The sequence below is a fragment of the Diuraphis noxia genome, unplaced genomic scaffold (assembly GCF_037042655.1).
Source record: "Diuraphis noxia isolate RWA-SAM2 unplaced genomic scaffold, SU_Dnox_SAM2 contig0001, whole genome shotgun sequence".
NCBI lineage: Eukaryota > Metazoa > Arthropoda > Insecta > Hemiptera > Aphididae > Diuraphis > Diuraphis noxia.
In genome coordinates, this window is record NW_028301711.1 from 20,186,360 (window position 1) to 20,205,834 (window position 19,475).

At 26.2% G+C, this 19,475-nt stretch overlaps 1 protein-coding gene and 1 long non-coding RNA gene across 4 annotated transcripts; one reads left to right on the plus strand and one right to left on the minus strand.

Annotated features, from left to right (window-relative positions):
- The first annotated feature begins 1,190 nt into the window (after nt 1-1,190).
- LOC107170983 (uncharacterized) lies at nt 1,191-7,524 on the plus strand. Of its 3 annotated transcripts, XR_016190396.1 has the most exons (10): nt 1,193-1,585; nt 3,149-3,261; nt 3,724-3,873; nt 4,903-4,972; nt 5,055-5,221; nt 5,317-5,428; nt 5,515-5,732; nt 6,112-6,280; nt 6,788-6,957; nt 7,201-7,523. XR_016190396.1 is itself a non-coding variant. In XM_089220329.1 (9 exons), exons 2-9 carry the CDS (start codon nt 3,232-3,234, stop codon nt 7,206-7,208), a joined length of 924 nt encoding a protein of 307 aa, XP_089076455.1. In that variant the 5' UTR covers nt 1,191-1,585; nt 3,149-3,231; the 3' UTR covers nt 7,209-7,523. The 3 variants fall into 3 exon arrangements, 2 of the variants coding, with proteins under 2 accessions (XP_089076455.1, XP_015376701.1); XM_089220329.1 differs by lacking the exon at nt 6,788-6,957 and having other exon boundaries at nt 1,191-1,585; XM_015521215.2 differs by having other exon boundaries at nt 6,788-7,524.
- An 8,191-nt stretch (nt 7,525-15,715) lies between these two features.
- On the minus strand, nt 15,716-18,108 carry LOC149060283 (uncharacterized). Its single transcript, XR_016190434.1, has 4 exons — nt 17,477-18,108; nt 17,172-17,320; nt 16,048-16,196; nt 15,716-15,962 (listed from the first exon to the last, which is right to left on the minus strand). It is a non-coding gene; the product is annotated as an uncharacterized LOC149060283 (long non-coding RNA).
- Nucleotides 18,109-19,475: the final 1,367 nt, after the last annotated feature.

Below are 19,475 nucleotides of genomic sequence, written 5' to 3' on the forward strand. Positions count from 1 at the left end.
ATGTAATAAACACGTAATAAACAAAAAATACATCTTAATTTATGTACCTATGACGTACGTATTTGATAAAATCTAAATTTGGAATTTTCTTTTAAATCTAGTTAAAACTAATTCGTTATAATATTGCTAGTTGTCTATAGTGCACATCGTTAAAGAATAAAAACCCCATTTGTTGCATTAAAATTCTGTCTAGGTATCATGTGCTGCGCTCTATACACATATCGCAGCTGCCGTCACGAGCTCGACGTATAAAATATTATTATTATTATTATTGATGTTATCGTCTGTCTTCGCGCCTAACCTAACCGAACGTACCGGTTACAGGTAACGTTAAACGACGACGGTAAGGTGGTGAGGTGGTGCGCTCCGACCCAGTGGCGTATTTACAGGGGGAGGGGGATTTATCCCCCCTTGGTCTTTTTTCTATTATTAAAGAATTTACCTATATATAACTAGACACTAAATCGCGTTTAGTATTTTTATATGTTACTTTTATGTGTGTTATTCAATGGGTTAGGTTAGGCTTTAGATACTTTGGTACTTTGGTTGCGTACCATGTGTTGCTGAAAAGAACAGCGTTCTAAATGTTTTCATCAAAAACCTCTAGATTACTAGCGCTTTTAGCGGAATTCGTGGTGTATCATGGCCATCATCACGGTTACCATCACGGACTAAGATATACAGGACTGGTAACGATATGGCTGGAGGGTGGTAGAGGGCTGGACACCAAATGTTTTCAATAGGTACATGTTGGACACCTAGCGCTATCTAGTAGGCTTATAGCTCATCTACCATTACTTTTTTATAAATACATTGGCACAGTAAAATAAATTACATACTATATATATATATACTATATCTTACCATAGAACATAATAGAAGCGACAACTATCAAAATCCCATTGATCACCGAAAAATATTTATGTTGATCTTGAGCTGGAGGCTCGGGATAATGTTGGCAGCGGATGACCGGTATGATGTTGTAACCGTATCGCAATGCTTAATGTATTTCCTAATTTTTAAAAATTTAAATTTTCAATATCACAGAAAAAAGTGATAACAGTCGAAACATGCTACAGATTTTAAATTACAATACGGTTACAACATCATGCCGAGCCTCCACTGCCAACTTCGACATGTTGAACCTCCGGCAATATGAAAACAAATCGATCAGCTGTTTGTCTGTCGCTTCCATTAGTTCTATGATCTTACTACATATCAGCTTAGTCCGTGGTTACCATACATTGCAACCATGGTATCTATAGCCGCGGTGGCGAGTGACGTTCACGGTAGATTACAAATTCCGCTAAGCTAGCTAATTGCAATCATTAGGTTCTTGATGAAAACATTGATTGTACGGCCAAAAAATTGTAACCGTCGTGCAACCATTCATATCTATAGCGGTGGTTTCGACGACGGCCGCCATGGCGTTGTAGTCTGTTAACCCGGGCCGGAGCGTGGGTGTCCCACCGTGACCTAACCACCCAACCGACAGTATTGCAATAATTGCAGTGTGCCTGCTGAGTGCTGTTGCTGAATGCGTCGAATGCGAGTATATCGGTCATTTTCAACACCAGAAGTTCAAGTAATGAAAATCGATTTTTGTTATTTATTTATTTATTGTGCTACACTACGGACAGACACGCTCCTTTATTGTAGGACTCCGAGTGTTGTGATCTTATCTAACCTACCTACAACAAAACTGATTTTTTTTTGTCGTCTTGTGACCACTACCGTCTGCAATATTGTTGTATCTAGTCCAAAATTACCGAAAATTTAATATTTCCATGGCCTGTTTGTTCATACATTAAATAATAATTGAATATATTGTATGAACCTCAACTCTTGTGCTAAAATCTGAAGTAATTTAATTTTGATTTCCTACGTTAAAATAACTTGTATCTAAATATTGTATAAAAAAAAACATGAATTTATCCAAATTTATCTTCTTAATTCATAAACTTAATTTAATTTTCTTATTCCAAACTAAATTGAATAAATAAATACATTTTTTAAAGTTAACTTTTAATAATTTATAATTTCTTATAAGTAGGCGGTACTTACCTTATTGTTGAGCAGTAAATATTATGTAAGAACTTTATCCTTATTTGATCCAGTTTTAAACTGAAATTTTTTTTTAAATGGTAGATAAGTAATAATTTTTACTTATTTATTTCAATATATTTTATTTAGGTACTTACCTAAAAATTGCAATGAATTATAAATGCTTTTTTTTAAATATTTTAAAGCTTAAATGAATGACGGTTGTTTGTCTTCAAATTCTCATACAATTAAAAAGGCCTACCCTGTGAGCACATATTAATATGCTGCATTATTAGGTTAAACATCAATCAATTATAACGTAAATATTTTGAAGTAAAAACTACTAGATATTGTATTTTTGGTATTTCCAACAAACTCACCTATAGTTAGTCGTTATAATAAATTAATGTTACCTACATTTTGTATTCAAATAATATATTTGAATTCTTTTATAAAAATTGTCATACTATGTGATTATTCTTGTTCATTTTTCAATCTTGAATATTCATAAATTATTTTCATTGTGTTTAGAAATGTAAATATGTAATTAATATAATTTTGACTTAATTAATTAAGATTTATTTCTATGATTAATTTAGGTCATTAAATAATACAAGTAGGTATGGAAAAAAACATTACAGCAATTATAATATACTGAAACTAATATTATCACGTATAATAAGAAAAATTGTAAATTTAATAAATATTGTATAAAGATCATTCAGTCGTTAAAATTAATAATAGAATTATGATGGGTTTATTTTCTCTGTATAATTTAGTGTAAAAATTGTTCTCTTAAAGAATCTAAAATGATTAGGTAGAAAGGTGAATGGCTAGTGCAAAATTAGCAACCACTGCTATAGTGGAGGGTTATGTACTTATGTATCATGATAATTTAGTAAAATAAGAAAATTGTTTAATAAGATCTTTGTAAAATAAGTTCTGGTACCATATAAATTGTTGATAACACTTATATTTTTCTATAATTTGTACATAAATTGGTTAATAGACTTGTTGTAATTTGCAATAAATGCCTAATAATGATAATTTAATTCAATTTTAATACTTTCTATTAATGATTAATATTATTATCGTTATTTTTTAGGTGGCGGTAGTGACGGTAATCAGTCTAATATCAGAAAGGTTGAAATTTTTAAACAACAATATCAGTAGCAGAAGCAGCAAACAATGAATAATGTGGCAAATTGTATTACACCAGTAAGCTTTTAAAACTAGTTTTATTGTTATTATCATTATTTATTTGATATTTATTTTGATTCAGAAAAAAAAGATATAATTTAATTGATTTGTGATGGATCAAAGATTTTTTTCCTACTAAAATCTAAACTATTATAAATGTTTAAAAGAAAAAAAAACAGTATTCAATTTTAAATAATTTTAAACCTTTAATAATTGAAAGAAAAAATGTGCCGTCCGATTACTAGTAAAATAAACAATATTCTAAAGCTGTTTTGGGAAAATATTTCCGACCGCCTAAAGCCACTCATTGCTTTCTCACTTTTTGCTACATTACTATACTTTTACATATGATTGGATATCCCCTTAATTAGTTATTTAGCTATTTGTTTTCTTCCCACGAAAATGGTTGTAATAATAATATATTTATATTATTTATTTTATTGTATCTAATACAAAAAATATATTTGCTTTTATTTTTAGAAAACAACTAGTGAAATGGAAAATCAAGTTCAACAACAACCCATGCCTTTGCAAGATGTACCATTACTATCAACATGTCCCAAACCAGTTGTTGAAACTCAAATATTGACAATCTCGGTTACTCAAACTTATCCAGTTAACGATGTTAAGGTATACAGCTATGTTTTTACATTTAACCATTGCAATGATCACAAACTCATATTTATATTTATATATATTATATACATCAAAACTCTAACACCACAAGTCTTAAAATATACAAATTTATTTACCATTGCCTTGAGCGATATTAATTTTTTATAGTGAATACTAATTAGTAATTACTTTTATGTATTTAAAATGAAAGGTTTATGAAATATGTAATATTTAATATGACATGAAACCATTAATATTTGTATAGATTTAAAAACTAATTACTATAACATTGTAAAAAAACACGTCTATATATTCTGATAAATTTAAATTTCTCACAAATTTTAAAATTACAGCACATCTATTTCAGAGTCTTAGTGCAGATTTGATCGATCCATATCATTTTTGGATTATAGATTGAAAATATAATTCCTGGTGTGTCTTGTCTAAACATGAAACAGCTAAACTTAAAATTTATTGCGGTGATGAAAATTCAGTATGATTGAAGCTATTACTTGTTACCAATACTTTTTTAAATTTTATATCAATTATCAATATATAATTCCCTTATGATAACCTAATATTAATAATTAAATTAAATATTGAAAAGAAAAAATAATTTGAGTATTTTTTAGTTTCATTTGATTATTAATTTAACTAATTAATCATATTTTTATATTTTCAATTTATTGCGATTAGTAACTTGTAAACCCTATCATTAATTTGATGGTATTTATTATTTCATCTGACAAATAGGATTCTATATATACACAATTAATGTGTTTATTTAAAGTCCAAGTCAGTGATATTTTATCATCACTTTTGATGGATTGTGTCTTAGCTTTTTTGGCAACTACATAAACCATGGCAGATCAAACACTGTCCTCTTATAATAATAATAATAATTATTATTATTATTATTACTTATGCTAAATTATTTTGATGTATTATCTGCTAAAGTATATGTGTCTTGTGCTAACTGAAAATACTTCTTCACCACGTTTATAAACATTACTTATGTTGTTTTATTGTCTATACTCTATATAGAATGAGCAAATAGAGCTTGAAGAAAAATCAATTAGCAAGAAATCAGATACAAAATTTCCCATCAAACAAAGTATGCAATTCTTTTTAAATTAAGTTAACTGTCATTTTTATTAATTAATTTTTTTAATTTATAAAATTTATTTTTATGTTAGAAATTAAGAAGAAAGAATGGAAAAAGCACCTGAATGCTCAAATGCGTCGTTTAGTATCCCCCAAAACTCCATTAATGATCTTTTCTGAGTTGTTTAAAGATGTGCCTATTCAATTACAAGAGCACAAACATAATAATAATGTGTTGGGTTACACTGCTACAATTGAGGTAAGATAAATGTTGAGTTATAAATGAATTAGAAAACTTTATTTTTTGATTTGATATCATAATAATTAATAATGTATACTTTAAAAAAAAAATAGATTGATGGTCATAAGTATACTGCAAATCACACTTCCAAGACTCAAGCTAAACAAAAGGCATGTGAAAATTTGTTGCGCATTATGTTGGCCAAAAAAATAAGTGAGCAATCTGGTAGGTTATAAGTGTTGAATTAATTAACTTTTAATATTGCTTAATATAGTATGTATATAAATATATAATGTCATATATTTAAATAGAAAAGAAAAAAAAATCTTCCATGAAAACAGAGATGGAAGGTGGAGAAATTGGTATGATTTCTAAACCTAAAAGATACCCACAGGAGGATTTCCCATGGCCACATTTCGCTTCATTAGCTATGCATAACTTATTTCTTCAATGGAAACTGCAGCCTGCTTCAAAAGCTATTAATTTACAAGAACAATTTAATGCCATAAAATCGTCATCAATGCCAAAGGTGAATAATCATTTATTTACTGTTTAAAATTTATTTTTAAGAGATCACCACACCCACATGTGTTGTCTCCGCCTTACTAGTGTGTAACATAGCAAATTTTACACTCAGCAGCTCCAATTTAATTCTAATTCCGTTTGTGCAAAATTTAGAGTGAATAGACCTCTTCTAAGAATTAAGGTAACATTATTATCTATGTTATCACAGAGGCTTTTTATTATATATTAATTTTAAAGTGAGTTATAAGTATATTAAGATATACTATTAATTTACAATGGTAAAAATACTCATAACTTATGAATTAACTTTTAATTTTAGTTTTTATACACAGGTACATCACACCATTTTATAATTTTATTACTTAAGTTTTTTTTTATTTTAGATAGGTGCTATGAAAAAGTTTCCTGACAATCCAAGTAACTACAATCCAATACAGCTAATAAATCATATGAAGCCCGGTATGAAATTAATCGAAATTATTCATTTTTCAAAAAGGCCATCAATTTTTCGAGTGAAATATGAAATAGACAATTTTCTATTTTTTGGACTAGGTAATATTATTGAAACTTTATTATATTGCTCTAGATCAGCGGTTCTCAACCTGTGGTATGTGTACCACTAGTGGTACGTGGAAAGCTCATAGGTGGTACGTGAAGAAAATCTACCTTTATAAAAAATTAATTTATTAACAAAATTCTTTACATATAACATAAACGTATACATTATTAATAAGCGAAAAAATTGTCTAGTGGTACGTAAAAATTTTCAAATTGTGTAGGTGGTACGTGACTATAAAAAGGTTGAGAACCGCTGCTCTAGATACTTGTTGAACTTATTTCTGAATGAACATTTCAAAATTCCATTTCATGTAAACTCTAATAATATGATATATGATTTTTTTTATCTAATCACTATTATATAAAACATAAATAAATAGAATTATTGGTCAATAGCTTAGGCGTTGAGATATCTTCACTAATAAATAAAAAAAAAACATTATTATAAATATTGTTTATATTCACTAAAAATAATTTCTACTATAAATTTATATTTTATAGGGTCAACAAAAAAAGCAGCTAAGAAGGAATGTTGTATTTCAGCAATCAAATATTTTTGGAAATTTGATTTCCATGCTAAAGAAGATTGTTCACTCACTAATAAATAAATAAATATATATATATATATATATGTTTGTGTACAACACAACTTTTATTTTCAAAACGTTTAAGTAAATTGACTGTTAATTACTGTACCAACATGTAATAAATGAATGTTTATTGCTGTTTCCATTTTAAAAATATCAACTTATACCTATACCTAATATAAAATTGATCTGAATTCCCAACCCAATAGTTATTTAACTCTAAAATAGATAGTTTATTTATGAATTGTATATTTAAATACACATTGAAAAAAAAAAGACAATTTTATTGTAGAAATACTTTTAACATAAATAATTTTTTCTCTGCAGAATTCTAAACCTAGAACTACCATTGAGTTAAGAGAAAAGATTGGCCAGGATCACATTGTTTAGTCTTGTGTAGAATACTTTGATGGGGAAATTAACCAGCACTCTGGACAGTATCTTGAGCTAAAAGAAAATTTTCAAACACCATTAACTTTCAACAATATTATTTTTTTTTTATTATTACTTACTGTTTAAAAATTTGGTATTTAGTATTGTATACTTTATTGATATTTCATCATTGAGTAGAATGTATTATTTTTTATAGTATATTAAATATGGATAAATATTTGTATTTCACAAATTATATTTGATATGTATATTTCTTAAAAAACATTGTTTTATTTTTATTCAACCAAGTATATCTGTCATCCTAATATAATTGTATACATTATCTTAGGGTTTTCTTGCTTATAACTCATGTTTTTTATTAATATGTCTAAAACAGGTTTATAAATTATAAGTCTACTTTTTATTGGCAACTAAGTTATCAATTATTAGCAAACCCCTATTTTTTCGGAATTATGGCATATTTAAAAAAAATTAAATTAATATTTTTTTTTCATAAAAAAGAACTACACATATGTAATCATTGATATCTAATACAGTGTTAGAATTTAGGGCTCGAATGGTAATTATCTGATGATTACAATTTAGGTATAAACTGATGAATAACCACAATTGTAGATTAATCTACAACTTTGTGACCGCAAACAATTAAAGACTAGAATACTAATAAAATGTGCCCTAAAATACAAAACAAGAAGATCATGTAACAAATTAATAATATAATATTCTCAGCTACCTACGTTGAGTTTATCAAATTAATACTTTCTTTCCCATACATTTGTATTACATATTTATGTTTATTAATTATCTATTTTTTAATGTCAACAGGGTACCATACAATGTGGTGAATAGAAACAAATTTAGAATAAAATATTAAAATGTTTACAATTTTTATATTATCTTTAATTTTCAACTTAATTTAATTATTATAAGTTGTAAAAATTTTGTTTGAATTTTGAAAATTTTGAAAATTTTTGATCACTTTTAAAACTTTATAAGATTTATTGTTCCTCCAATATGTTAATGTGTTCTCACACGTTTAGAAAATTGTAACATAAATAAATAAAATTATTTTCCAATCCACCATTCTAAATAGTTAATTTAGAATCGTTGATATTATTCTTAAATTATCTTTCTTTGACGAACAATTAAATCTATTTAGTTATGTACCAATTTTTTTTATAATGTATTTACACCAAAGCCCAGGGCTTATTATATTATACTAACTAAACAGGGGCGAACACGGGAAAAAATTTCGGGGGGGGGGGGTATGAAAAAATGTAAAGTAGGTATTCATAAATATCATATTATTCATACTGTATTACACTTTTCTATATTTTATTTTAGTCACTTATACTATATACATAAATACATAATACATATTACCAGTGTTGGTCTGGCTCATGACTGGGCCCCTGATTAACTAATTTTGAATGTGCTCCCTACAAACTTAATTTTAACTTAAACGAAAAAAAATTTAACTGTCATTTAATAAAATATTAAAACTATTTTATACATAATTAATAAAGTTAGGTCGTTTTTTCCAACGTCTTTGTCAATATAAAAATATAATATTATAAATATAAAAATGTAAGCCAACATTGTTACTTGACAATCTTACAAATAAATTACAAAATTTGAATTAAAAATTAACATTAAATTATTAAAAAAGTAATTTTTTAATTCTTTGCAATGAATCCTATAACATATCAATAACTTTATCTTTGCTTATACATTGATTGATATCATCTTCAACAAATATATCAGTTAAAGGATCCAAATATTGCTGGCTAAATGAAGATTTATGTTTGTTTTTTTAAATTTTTAGTTTTTAAAACACTCGTTCACTCTTAACTTGTGTGCATGGAAGTATAAGAACATATTTTAATGATATGTACAGTGTATTGAACAAGCCTGTTTTAGTTGTAAGTTTAAAAAGAATTTGAAATATTTTTGGTAAATAGTTATTACAATTTTGTTCAATGCTTACATATTTATTAGAGTTATGATCAATTATAATTTTAAACACATGGTTTAAAATCAAGCATGGCTTAATTGAAAATGTTCAAAAACAAAAACAAATCAGTTGTCCACAGTGTGAAAAAAAATTTTGTTAAAAAAAAAAATATGTTGCGCCATTTAAGAACAATTCATTATAATGGTGATAATGATACAAATAGTATGGACACAAGTGTATAACATAAATATTGTTTTAACATAACAGCTTATATAAAGCCTCAATTATAGAATTTAATTTTGTAAAATATCTATATAAATGTGATATTGAAAAAAAAATGAGCCCCTTTAAAGCACAGTAACCTGTGCAGTAACCTGCACAGCTATTTGTGTATATAAGAAAAATTGTACAACCATAACGATCGACATTCCCCGATGCATCAATAAATAAAATTTCCCCGCTTTCATTCAATCCAGAGCTTATTCTTTTCATTAATGGACTTGCAATGGTAATAACAAAATTTCCATCTTCAAAAGTGTCTATTAGAGCGCAAGTTTCAGAACAGTCTACATTATATTGTTCAACTGCATCTTTCAGTGAAGTTAGCATTTCTTGGCCATGAGAAGCACCAAAATATTTACTAAATTCTTTATAATAAAGATTGTATACCCATTCTAGATTAGGCAATTCACCTCGATCACCAGCATAAACATAGTAGTGATTACCTTTTTCAAGACGAAGTTGTGATTTATATGAAAAAAGGGCTTTTGATGGAGTTTTTCCTTCTTCAAATAACTTCAAAAAATGTGCTTTCACTTCTTTGTTTGGGATTCTGTATTTTAATACATCAGCACACAATAATTCATGATTATGAATATGTTTAAGATCTATAATTGCTTTTGTATTATAGTTCAAAAATATATTTTCATCAGAATCATTATCATTTCTAAAAAAATTCAAAATTTTCAGTTTTTTTATATTCAAAGTTAATGTCCCCATTATTTTACTTACAGTGATTCACATTGGTTTGTAAATTTGTATTATCTCGAACCACTTTTAAACATAATGTAGCCTTGCAACCAAAATGTTTTGGATTTGGAGTGGCAAATTTGTTTGGCCTAGTGTTATGGTGGCAACGGTAACGTTTCTATAGTAAACATTTCAATATTAGATTTTGTTATTTTTTGAAAACAATTATTTACTAGCTTTTTATTCATAATGTCATTAATTTTCATAATAGTAACAAGCACTTTTGTCTCTAATTATTATAGGTTTTAAAATACATTCACATACTTAGTATGTTTTTAAATATAAACTTTAATGTTTTCACTCGCCGTGGCTATAACAAACCAGTACCTTTTTTTAAATTGTTATTACCTTAAGTAAAACATTTATGGATGTTGATTTTCTAACATTTTAAGTTAGATATGTTGTTCTACTTTTAGTGTTTAAGGCTGATATCCATTGGGATACATCTTCTATTCCAAAATCATTAATTTCAAGCCTTACAATAAAGTGTTCTATTTCAAACATTTTATTTTCAACAATTTTATACTTATAACCTTCTGGAAGTAAACTCTACAACAGATATTTTGGTTAAATTTATTACATATATTTTAAAGTTGGGAAACTATACATTCAAATAGTATGCACTTTACTATTTAAAACAAGCTTGACTTATTTTACAAATTATATCTTTATTTGAAATAAAATAAAATCGGAGACTCAATGCGTTGTAGTAAAACAGGAAGTCTTCTTTTTTCAGATCGACAGAGGTCAGGTGATATATATATATATATAATGGATATAGAGCAAAAGATGACTTGAGAAACTCTATTCTAGAAAATTTCTTTTTAACTCTATTACTAGGTCTTTTCAAAATTATTTAACAAAACATCAGTAGGTATACCATTTCTCTGGTAATTTAATAGCCACACGCTTATTTATTAAATCAAATAAAGATTCCTGAATTATATTATGCTACAAAAGTATTTAATTATAAATTAAATGATATTTAATAGAATTTTCTATAATATTATTCATATGTCATATTGTGGTTCACAGATATAATTCGTTGAAGACATTTCAGAACATTCTGCGACTTTATTATAAACAGCGATTGGTTCCTACAAAATATTTGTAATTGTAAAAGATAATAAGTAAACTTGTTAATTCAATTTAAAACCATATTTTAGAAATGCTCACAATTGAAACATCTTGGTCAGTATATACAACATTTGGTAAAGATGTTTTTGTTCAGCTTCATTTTGACCTACAATTCACATTTTCCTGATGATGAAAATAAGATTAATACTGGTGCATGATATGTTGTATTTTACTATTCTGTATAATATATAACTATATGTACTTACACATAATGCATTTTTATCTGAATTGCCTTTGCCAAAAAATAAAGTTGGTATAGCTCCTTCTTTTAATCGAAGTTTTTTTAAACATATCTAAGGTAAAATAAATGTTGGTGTTGAGTAAATAAGAAAGAAGGTCAATGAAAAAAATATCAATCAATATTGTAAAATATGCTTACTGAATAAGCACTTGTTCCTTGTCCAGACACCCAAGTATCTATTATATTTTCTTTCGAAAAATTATCTCCACACACTCGATCTTTTACCCAAAGTTATTCCCACTGCTTTTTCCCATTTTTCAGGGCATTTTTTGGTATTGAAAACCGTGATTTACTATTACCAGAACAGTTTCTTACACAGCATTTGTCTATCCAGGACATCGTGATTTACAAAATCAAAAATACAGGTGGTATGCAAATGGCACGGATAAAATGTGGCAAATTGTAACCTAACATTTAGAATTATAGATAAATAATATCTGTGTTGTTATTATATATTAATATCTAATATTATTATTATTCAATACATGGAATATGATTCGATATATCACATTTTTGAAAAAGACGCGAGAAATGTGATAAATTATCACAACTTGTTCATAACAATGTCCATGAGATCGCGCTAGCAGTCTTGACGTAACGTAAGAAATTGGTGCGTCGAAATATGAGTTGATAAGGCACTTCGTTCCGTATCCAATATATCATCTTAATTCGTGGTTGTAGCCGACAGCATTGCTGCTTGCTGCTGCAGCAGGCTGGCAGCCGTTAGTAGACGCCGTCGGTAGTGCCAACTGTGACGGACGAGTAACCGCCACGTCGACGGAGACGCCGCGCGATGACGCCATCGGTAGAGCCAACCGTCACAGCCCCACGGGCACGACATAGTACGGACACTTTTTTACTACAAGGAACTCCTATATTATTATTGTCTCATGGGCTGTGGTAACTGATATTATTTATATTTTTATCAGTGAAGATCGTGTAGCAGTTTGCCGCCATTTACACGTACCGCTTCACATAATATTATAATAAAATTATTCTTTCTTATTTTATCAACTTATTATTAACTAATAAGTTAATATTATTATTAAGGAACGGCCTTTAATTCCATTAAAAATAAGAAAAATGCCCTAAAAATACGACTTAATGCCTTAAAAAATGCTGTAGTATCAAAAAAATACCTGTAGTCAGAAAATAATTAAATATACCTATAACAATTAAAATTAAAGTATTAAATAAGGTATTATTTAAAAATTGTTTACACATTATTTGTCAAATATATAAAAAATAATTATAATAAAATATACAAAAAATAAAATTTAAAATATTATTCAAAATGTTTAAACATTGGTCATATTGTATACATATATATATAAAATTATTAATACACAGATTATATGTTAATTAATTTAAAATTTTAAACACAGTTGATCATACTGTATTGTTCGTATTCATATATAAAATACATTGAATAAAAATAATATGATATTTTGTGGATATTATCTTGAAATCAATTGATTTATGTCTTACACTCTAGATATGTATAAGTATAAATGTATATACTTTTTATAGGGTGATTCTTTTTTAAATGTGCATGTTGCAGTATGAAATACATGCTATCTTGAAATAAATAAATTTATATATATATATTTTTAATTTAAACTTTTTTTTTAATAAAATCAATACATAAATACATTCATTGCTGTTTAGAATCTAAAATATATTTATTACTATGAATAATATGTTATATGTTAACCTGTGTATTAATAATTATATATATATATTATATATGTATACAATATGACAAATAATGTGTAAAATTTTTTTAAATAATACTTTAATTTTAATTTATATATATTTAATTATTGTAATTTGGCTTTTTTTCCCTGGATTTTTGTTCAGTGGATTTTTTCCATGGCTTTTTTTTCCTACATTCAAAAATACCATAAAAACTTTTAAATATTTTTAAATTCAATAAAAACACAATTTCGAACTAAAAACTTATAAAATGTTTATAAAACACATTAAGTTAACTCAACAATGCAATACAAAATTACAATTTATATAAATAGCTTATCTTTACCAAATTACATTTAATGTTGTAACTTGTATGTATATGTAATGTATATATGTGAATCTACGTGTGTTAACAATAATTTCGACTGTACTACTGTAATCAGGATTTATCTGATCGGTAAAAACATAAAAAAAAACTTATTTTTATTTTTTTGAAATGAATGTTAATCTACATTTTTATCAAACTTTTTTCATTCCTATATAATTGTTACTTAAAAACATAAAAAATTTCAAATAAAAATTACATCTTTTAATTCCTTTATATATGAAATTAACTTTGTTCTTCAAAAGCAATGTTTTCGGACCTTCAAAAAAAATAATACAATTTACATTCAAAACCTTTTCCTAATTATTATGTAGAAAATACTTAATTTAATACATTACATTATTACGTGAAATCAACTTGGTAAGTAACGGCACTTACTTATCACCGTATTAGATAATATTGATTTAACCAGATGATGTAAGAGAATTTTTAAGTATTGTTTACATTTAAGAATAGATAAATTAAATTTATGGCTTTCCAAAAAGCTATGGTCACAGCAATTTAAATTTTGAAAAATGTTATTATAATTATACACATAATTTTTTGTAGAAATTATTAATTCAGAACTTACACAAAATTTCATATTTAAATATTTGAAAAGTTAATAATTAAATTAGATAATGTAATTTCAGCAATGTTACAACTTTAATTACATCTATTGAGCTTTTTATCAATCCTTCCATATTTTTAACATCTACATACTGAAACAGAAAATTACAAGAAGGAACAATGAACATGCATAACACTTTTTATACGTGTGTCACGATCAATTTTACAATTGATACTATTAACTATAAATCCACTTATGAATATAATATATTATTATATTAACCTTAAAGAGATACTGAAACAATCAGTCGGACTATATTAGCATATATTACTATAAGTATATATAATATATATGATATTATTATCATGGCTATGATAGCCAATGTATTTTAGTATTATAATAATTTGATAGCGAGTTGATTTAATTAATTTTTGTACAAAACATCACATTTATATTCATTCTAATTTTTTGAAAAAGCAGTATTTATTACTGTTCAAAATTAGACATAAATAATACTTCATAATTAATAATTTAATTTCTATTAAGATGTCGTTATACCTGGATGTGTGGTCTGTCTTATTAACGCGCAACATGGAAAAAACTGTTTTTGAAATTTTACAACGAATAGAAAATAACTTTGTTTATAACGTTGTGGTTTATTATTTGGAAAACATAAATCAAATTAAAGACATCAGTTTGAGAATATAAAGTTTTTTTTATATTAAATGTTTTAACATTATTTAATGCTTTATCAAAAAAATTAAAAGCTGAAGTCACTGTTAAGTTCTTCTCTATGCGGCGCTAAACAGTATTTCCTTTGTTGTATGTTAGTAAGACAGAGACAACACGTATGGGTATAATGCCCTTCTAATAATATTCACTAATTCTTGCACAAATAGTACAAAGAGTATTTACAATATTAAATTAAATAATATATAAATATCTTACAGAAATGCAGTTGCTTAAGTGTTATGGTGACGTTGTTTATAGTTTTTTTTAAATATATAGCTTCTACAGCTACCTTTCTCCATTATATTGTGTTTAATAGTACTACTATTTCTGATTATATATTTAACTTTACTATAATATTGAATAATTGTTGCGAGAAAACAATTATTTACAGTTATGAATAAACCTACTATTTATTCAATTGGAATACAATAGTTGATTTAAATTATACAAAAAACATTTTATTGAACGTTCACAAAAATAAAATTAATAGAATAAAATAATATATGTAATCATAAATTATACATAAATAAGTGTTTATTATAAGTTATTAACTATTAAAACCTCATATCTATATAATAAAACAAAATAAAATACATTACAAATTTATACACTAAAATGTAGCCGATATCTTATTACTAATATTATTCTAATTGTTATCTATTGTCCAAATGTTAAAAAAAATGCAATTTAATCAACAATAAGTTAAGATAATTTACGTCAGTAAAACTTAATTTAAGAATAATAATGAAAAAACCAAAACAAATTTAAACAGAAAAATGAAATATTTATTCATCAAATATAAACAATTATTGAGTATTCAAATCACTTCTGTTAGTAATCAATAATCATAATAGTTACTACTTTCTTTTTTTGAACACTAACATCAAAAACTTTCGCATCATATTTGGAATGACAAAATGCAGAATTTACTTCTGTTAGTAAGATTGTAAAGCTTTTAATACAAAACCATTACCTAAATAAATTATAATAACAATAATAATAATAATAAAAATAAATAAATAAAATATAATATAAATATTTATGAAAATAACATTTACGATTATTTTTCAGAAGTGTTTTTGAACCACATTCTTGAATATATTGGATATTGATGTTAATCATACACCGTATGTTCCATTAATTCTGGCAAAACATTTTTTCTCCAGTCCAAATGATGTTTTACCCATTTTATAACACATTCAAAGACCTACAATAAGAAATAAATATAATTTAATTAAATATAGCAAAATATAGGGTGACGTTTAAGTTGCACAGATAAGCGATCATATCATAGTCTTCATATTAAAAGCAATAAATTGCATTAATTTTTTAAAAATTCAATTTTCGGCTTTCAGTATAAACATTAGGATGGCTAATGTGAATATTATAAAATCAATGGTTATTCCATACATTAGTGCACGATCATCACAGGATCTCATAATAGATATTGAGTTCCCTCAATTTATTCCAAGCAAAAAAATATTTTTATATTTGTATGGTATTAAATTAAATTTTGCATTTACCCCATTTATATTATGGTGGAACACCAGTAAGTCGAAATAAATGCCATTCTCTTGCCTAACCTTACCTAACATAACATCGAAAACCTGACAAAGTCAGACATGTAGGGTAAGTTGATTATCTATACAACATTAAAATACAAGCAGCTAAACTACAATTACCAATTTTTGTAAGCTTAAATTTTCATCAAATGAAACAAAAAGTAATCTCAATCAATTTTTGATAGGTAAATGGTAGGAATACATCATCTTTAATTATTTTTCTGAAAATATTGATTGTTTATAAATTATATCAAGATGTAAAGAATTATGTTATATAATATGTATCTTATACAAAATGTTAATGAATGCTTTGGAATTTGACAAAAACTCTGTTTAATTATGCAAGTCGGTAAATTGATTTCAAAGAAATATAATTTGAAGTTAGTAAAAACACTAAAAACTCTGTACAGATACCACTTGAATAGGCTAACTAACTAGGCAATTTGTAGCTAGTAATAATGATCTCTAGAATACAACAATAATGAATTTAAATAATTTTGATAGACGTCTAAAACAATTTAAATAATAATTTATAACTGCACATTTGTATGGGTGACCATAATTTTACCAGCATAGATATAATTTACTAATAGTTAATATAACAAGAGAATTTAACTCACTTATATAAACAATATTTGAACTGCTCTTTTCAAAACCGTGAAATGTTGCTTATAAATATGGACTAGCTGCTACCAAAATATTTTTATGTACAAATACTATTATTGTACTGTCTTCAGTAACCTATCAAATAAAGCACGGATATTTACTTCTAAAAACAAAAAAAAATAATATTATGTTACTAATATTTATTTTATAAGTAGATAAAATCACTTTAATATACTATTAATAAATTATTAAATTACACTTAATAATATACATTATTTTTGTTTCAATATGAAAATAAAACTTAAGTAAAAATACTTACAGACGATATCTTTATATAATCTTTATCTTTATAATATCTTGATGATGTTAAATACTGACTTGGTAATTATACATATAACTATAGTAAGTTATACAGTTAGTTAGAAATGATTAACCATGATTGTATTTTGGTTAATTAGGTACTAGTACCTACAGTACAAGAATAACTTTATTTCTAAGGTATTTTGATATATTTCTGTTTTATTGGACATCATTGTTTTTTCAATTTTTATTGTTTAACAAAATGTAGATTTGCATCCTGAAAACTATGGCGAAGTCAAAATTTGACAGTTCAACATAGTTTTGAAGTTATGAAGTCTGAGAATCACTTACGGTAGTTTTATATAAAAAAAATGAGAGATGTTTTCAATTTAAATAGTCCGAGTTGGCACAGTGGACGAGTAACTACTCCAGGTATTTATGAAAATATTAAAGATTTTAATTAGTCGTAACTCTATAATTTAAGTCCGACCGCCAAATTCTGACTTCACCATTGGAATGCTTTTCTACCTACTTGGTAAAAAAAAGATATCCAGTAAATCAGAAAGTTCCGAAATACTAACTACATTAATTCATACATTAAGAAAACAAAAGGAAGATCGAAAAAAAGAGCATTTTGCAAACAAACAACAAAATAACAATGAATAATATTGATAATTTTATAATGTTATCACATACGTAATGCTACAGCCAATGAGAGCTGGCGATCTCCTCTAATCATAACGTATGGCAGGGGTCTTCAAAGTTTTTTGTTCAAGGGCCGTATGGAATATCAATATTTTATTTTTTTATTATTTTTTTACTGGGCCAAAAGTACATAAATACATATATTTGAAAAAATAGTTAGTAGTTACCATATAATTGGGATACAGGTAATAATATTTACGCGTGTGTGCAATTACGATTTTGGACATAAGGACATTACCAGGGGCGGATGTAGGTATGTGGTGGCCCCTGGGCAGAATGCATTGTGGGGGCCCCTTACACATAAATAAGAAAATATATTTTTTACTTATTAAATAACATTTATTATCATATTTAGTATACTACTATAGTAGCAACAATTAACTACTTATTTAATAATAAATAATTATAAAAACAATCAAATCAAGCATAACTATAGTATAAGTAATATCATCATAACATTAGGTGTAAGTAATTAAATAAAGAATAATAAAAATAATAATGTCAGGTAATTAAAATTAAATGCCTGGTACTTTTCTTAATTTCATTAGTACAAACTTATCAATAACTTTTTGAAAATCAACACCGATTACGAATGGCTTAAAAGTTAAAAACTTATCTTATCTAGATTCCAGTGGCGTAGCGTGCGTTTCAGCTTAGTGTATGCATTGAAGTTGTAAGTTAATAAAATCGTGGGGGGGCGTAGCCTTAAAATATAACTAACGTAGTCTTAAAATATAACTCGAAACTAGTTTAAATAGTTTTAATTTAAAAACGATATGTCACACTTATAATATAAATTAATTATACGCACTTTACAACTTTAAATAATATTTTTTTAATATAACATTATAGCCGGCAAAATATACGATAGACGGCTCTATGCAATAGCGTATGCAATACTGATCCAGCATACACGAGTGACGTAAACACGACCGCGAGCATTCTATGTTTTGTTATTAATATTATCGATAAGAAATATAAATAGCTGTCGCTAAATGTCTGTACTAGTATGCAATCGCCAACGTGCATACTGCATTACTGCGTACATAATGAACATGTTACATGATAGGTACTAGCCATTAGATATAAATATGACGGACAATAGCGCGACGCGGCCGTAGTGTTGCGGATTAATCAATCCTAATGTACTTAGAAGAAAATATAAAAAATATTATAATATTATAAAATATTAAATTAATACAATCAAACATGTTTTTATAAAAATATTACATTATTAATACAAAAAAAAATTATTATTTCAATTTGGGAAGTGTATGCTGTGCATACACAGCATATGCACACGCTACGCCACT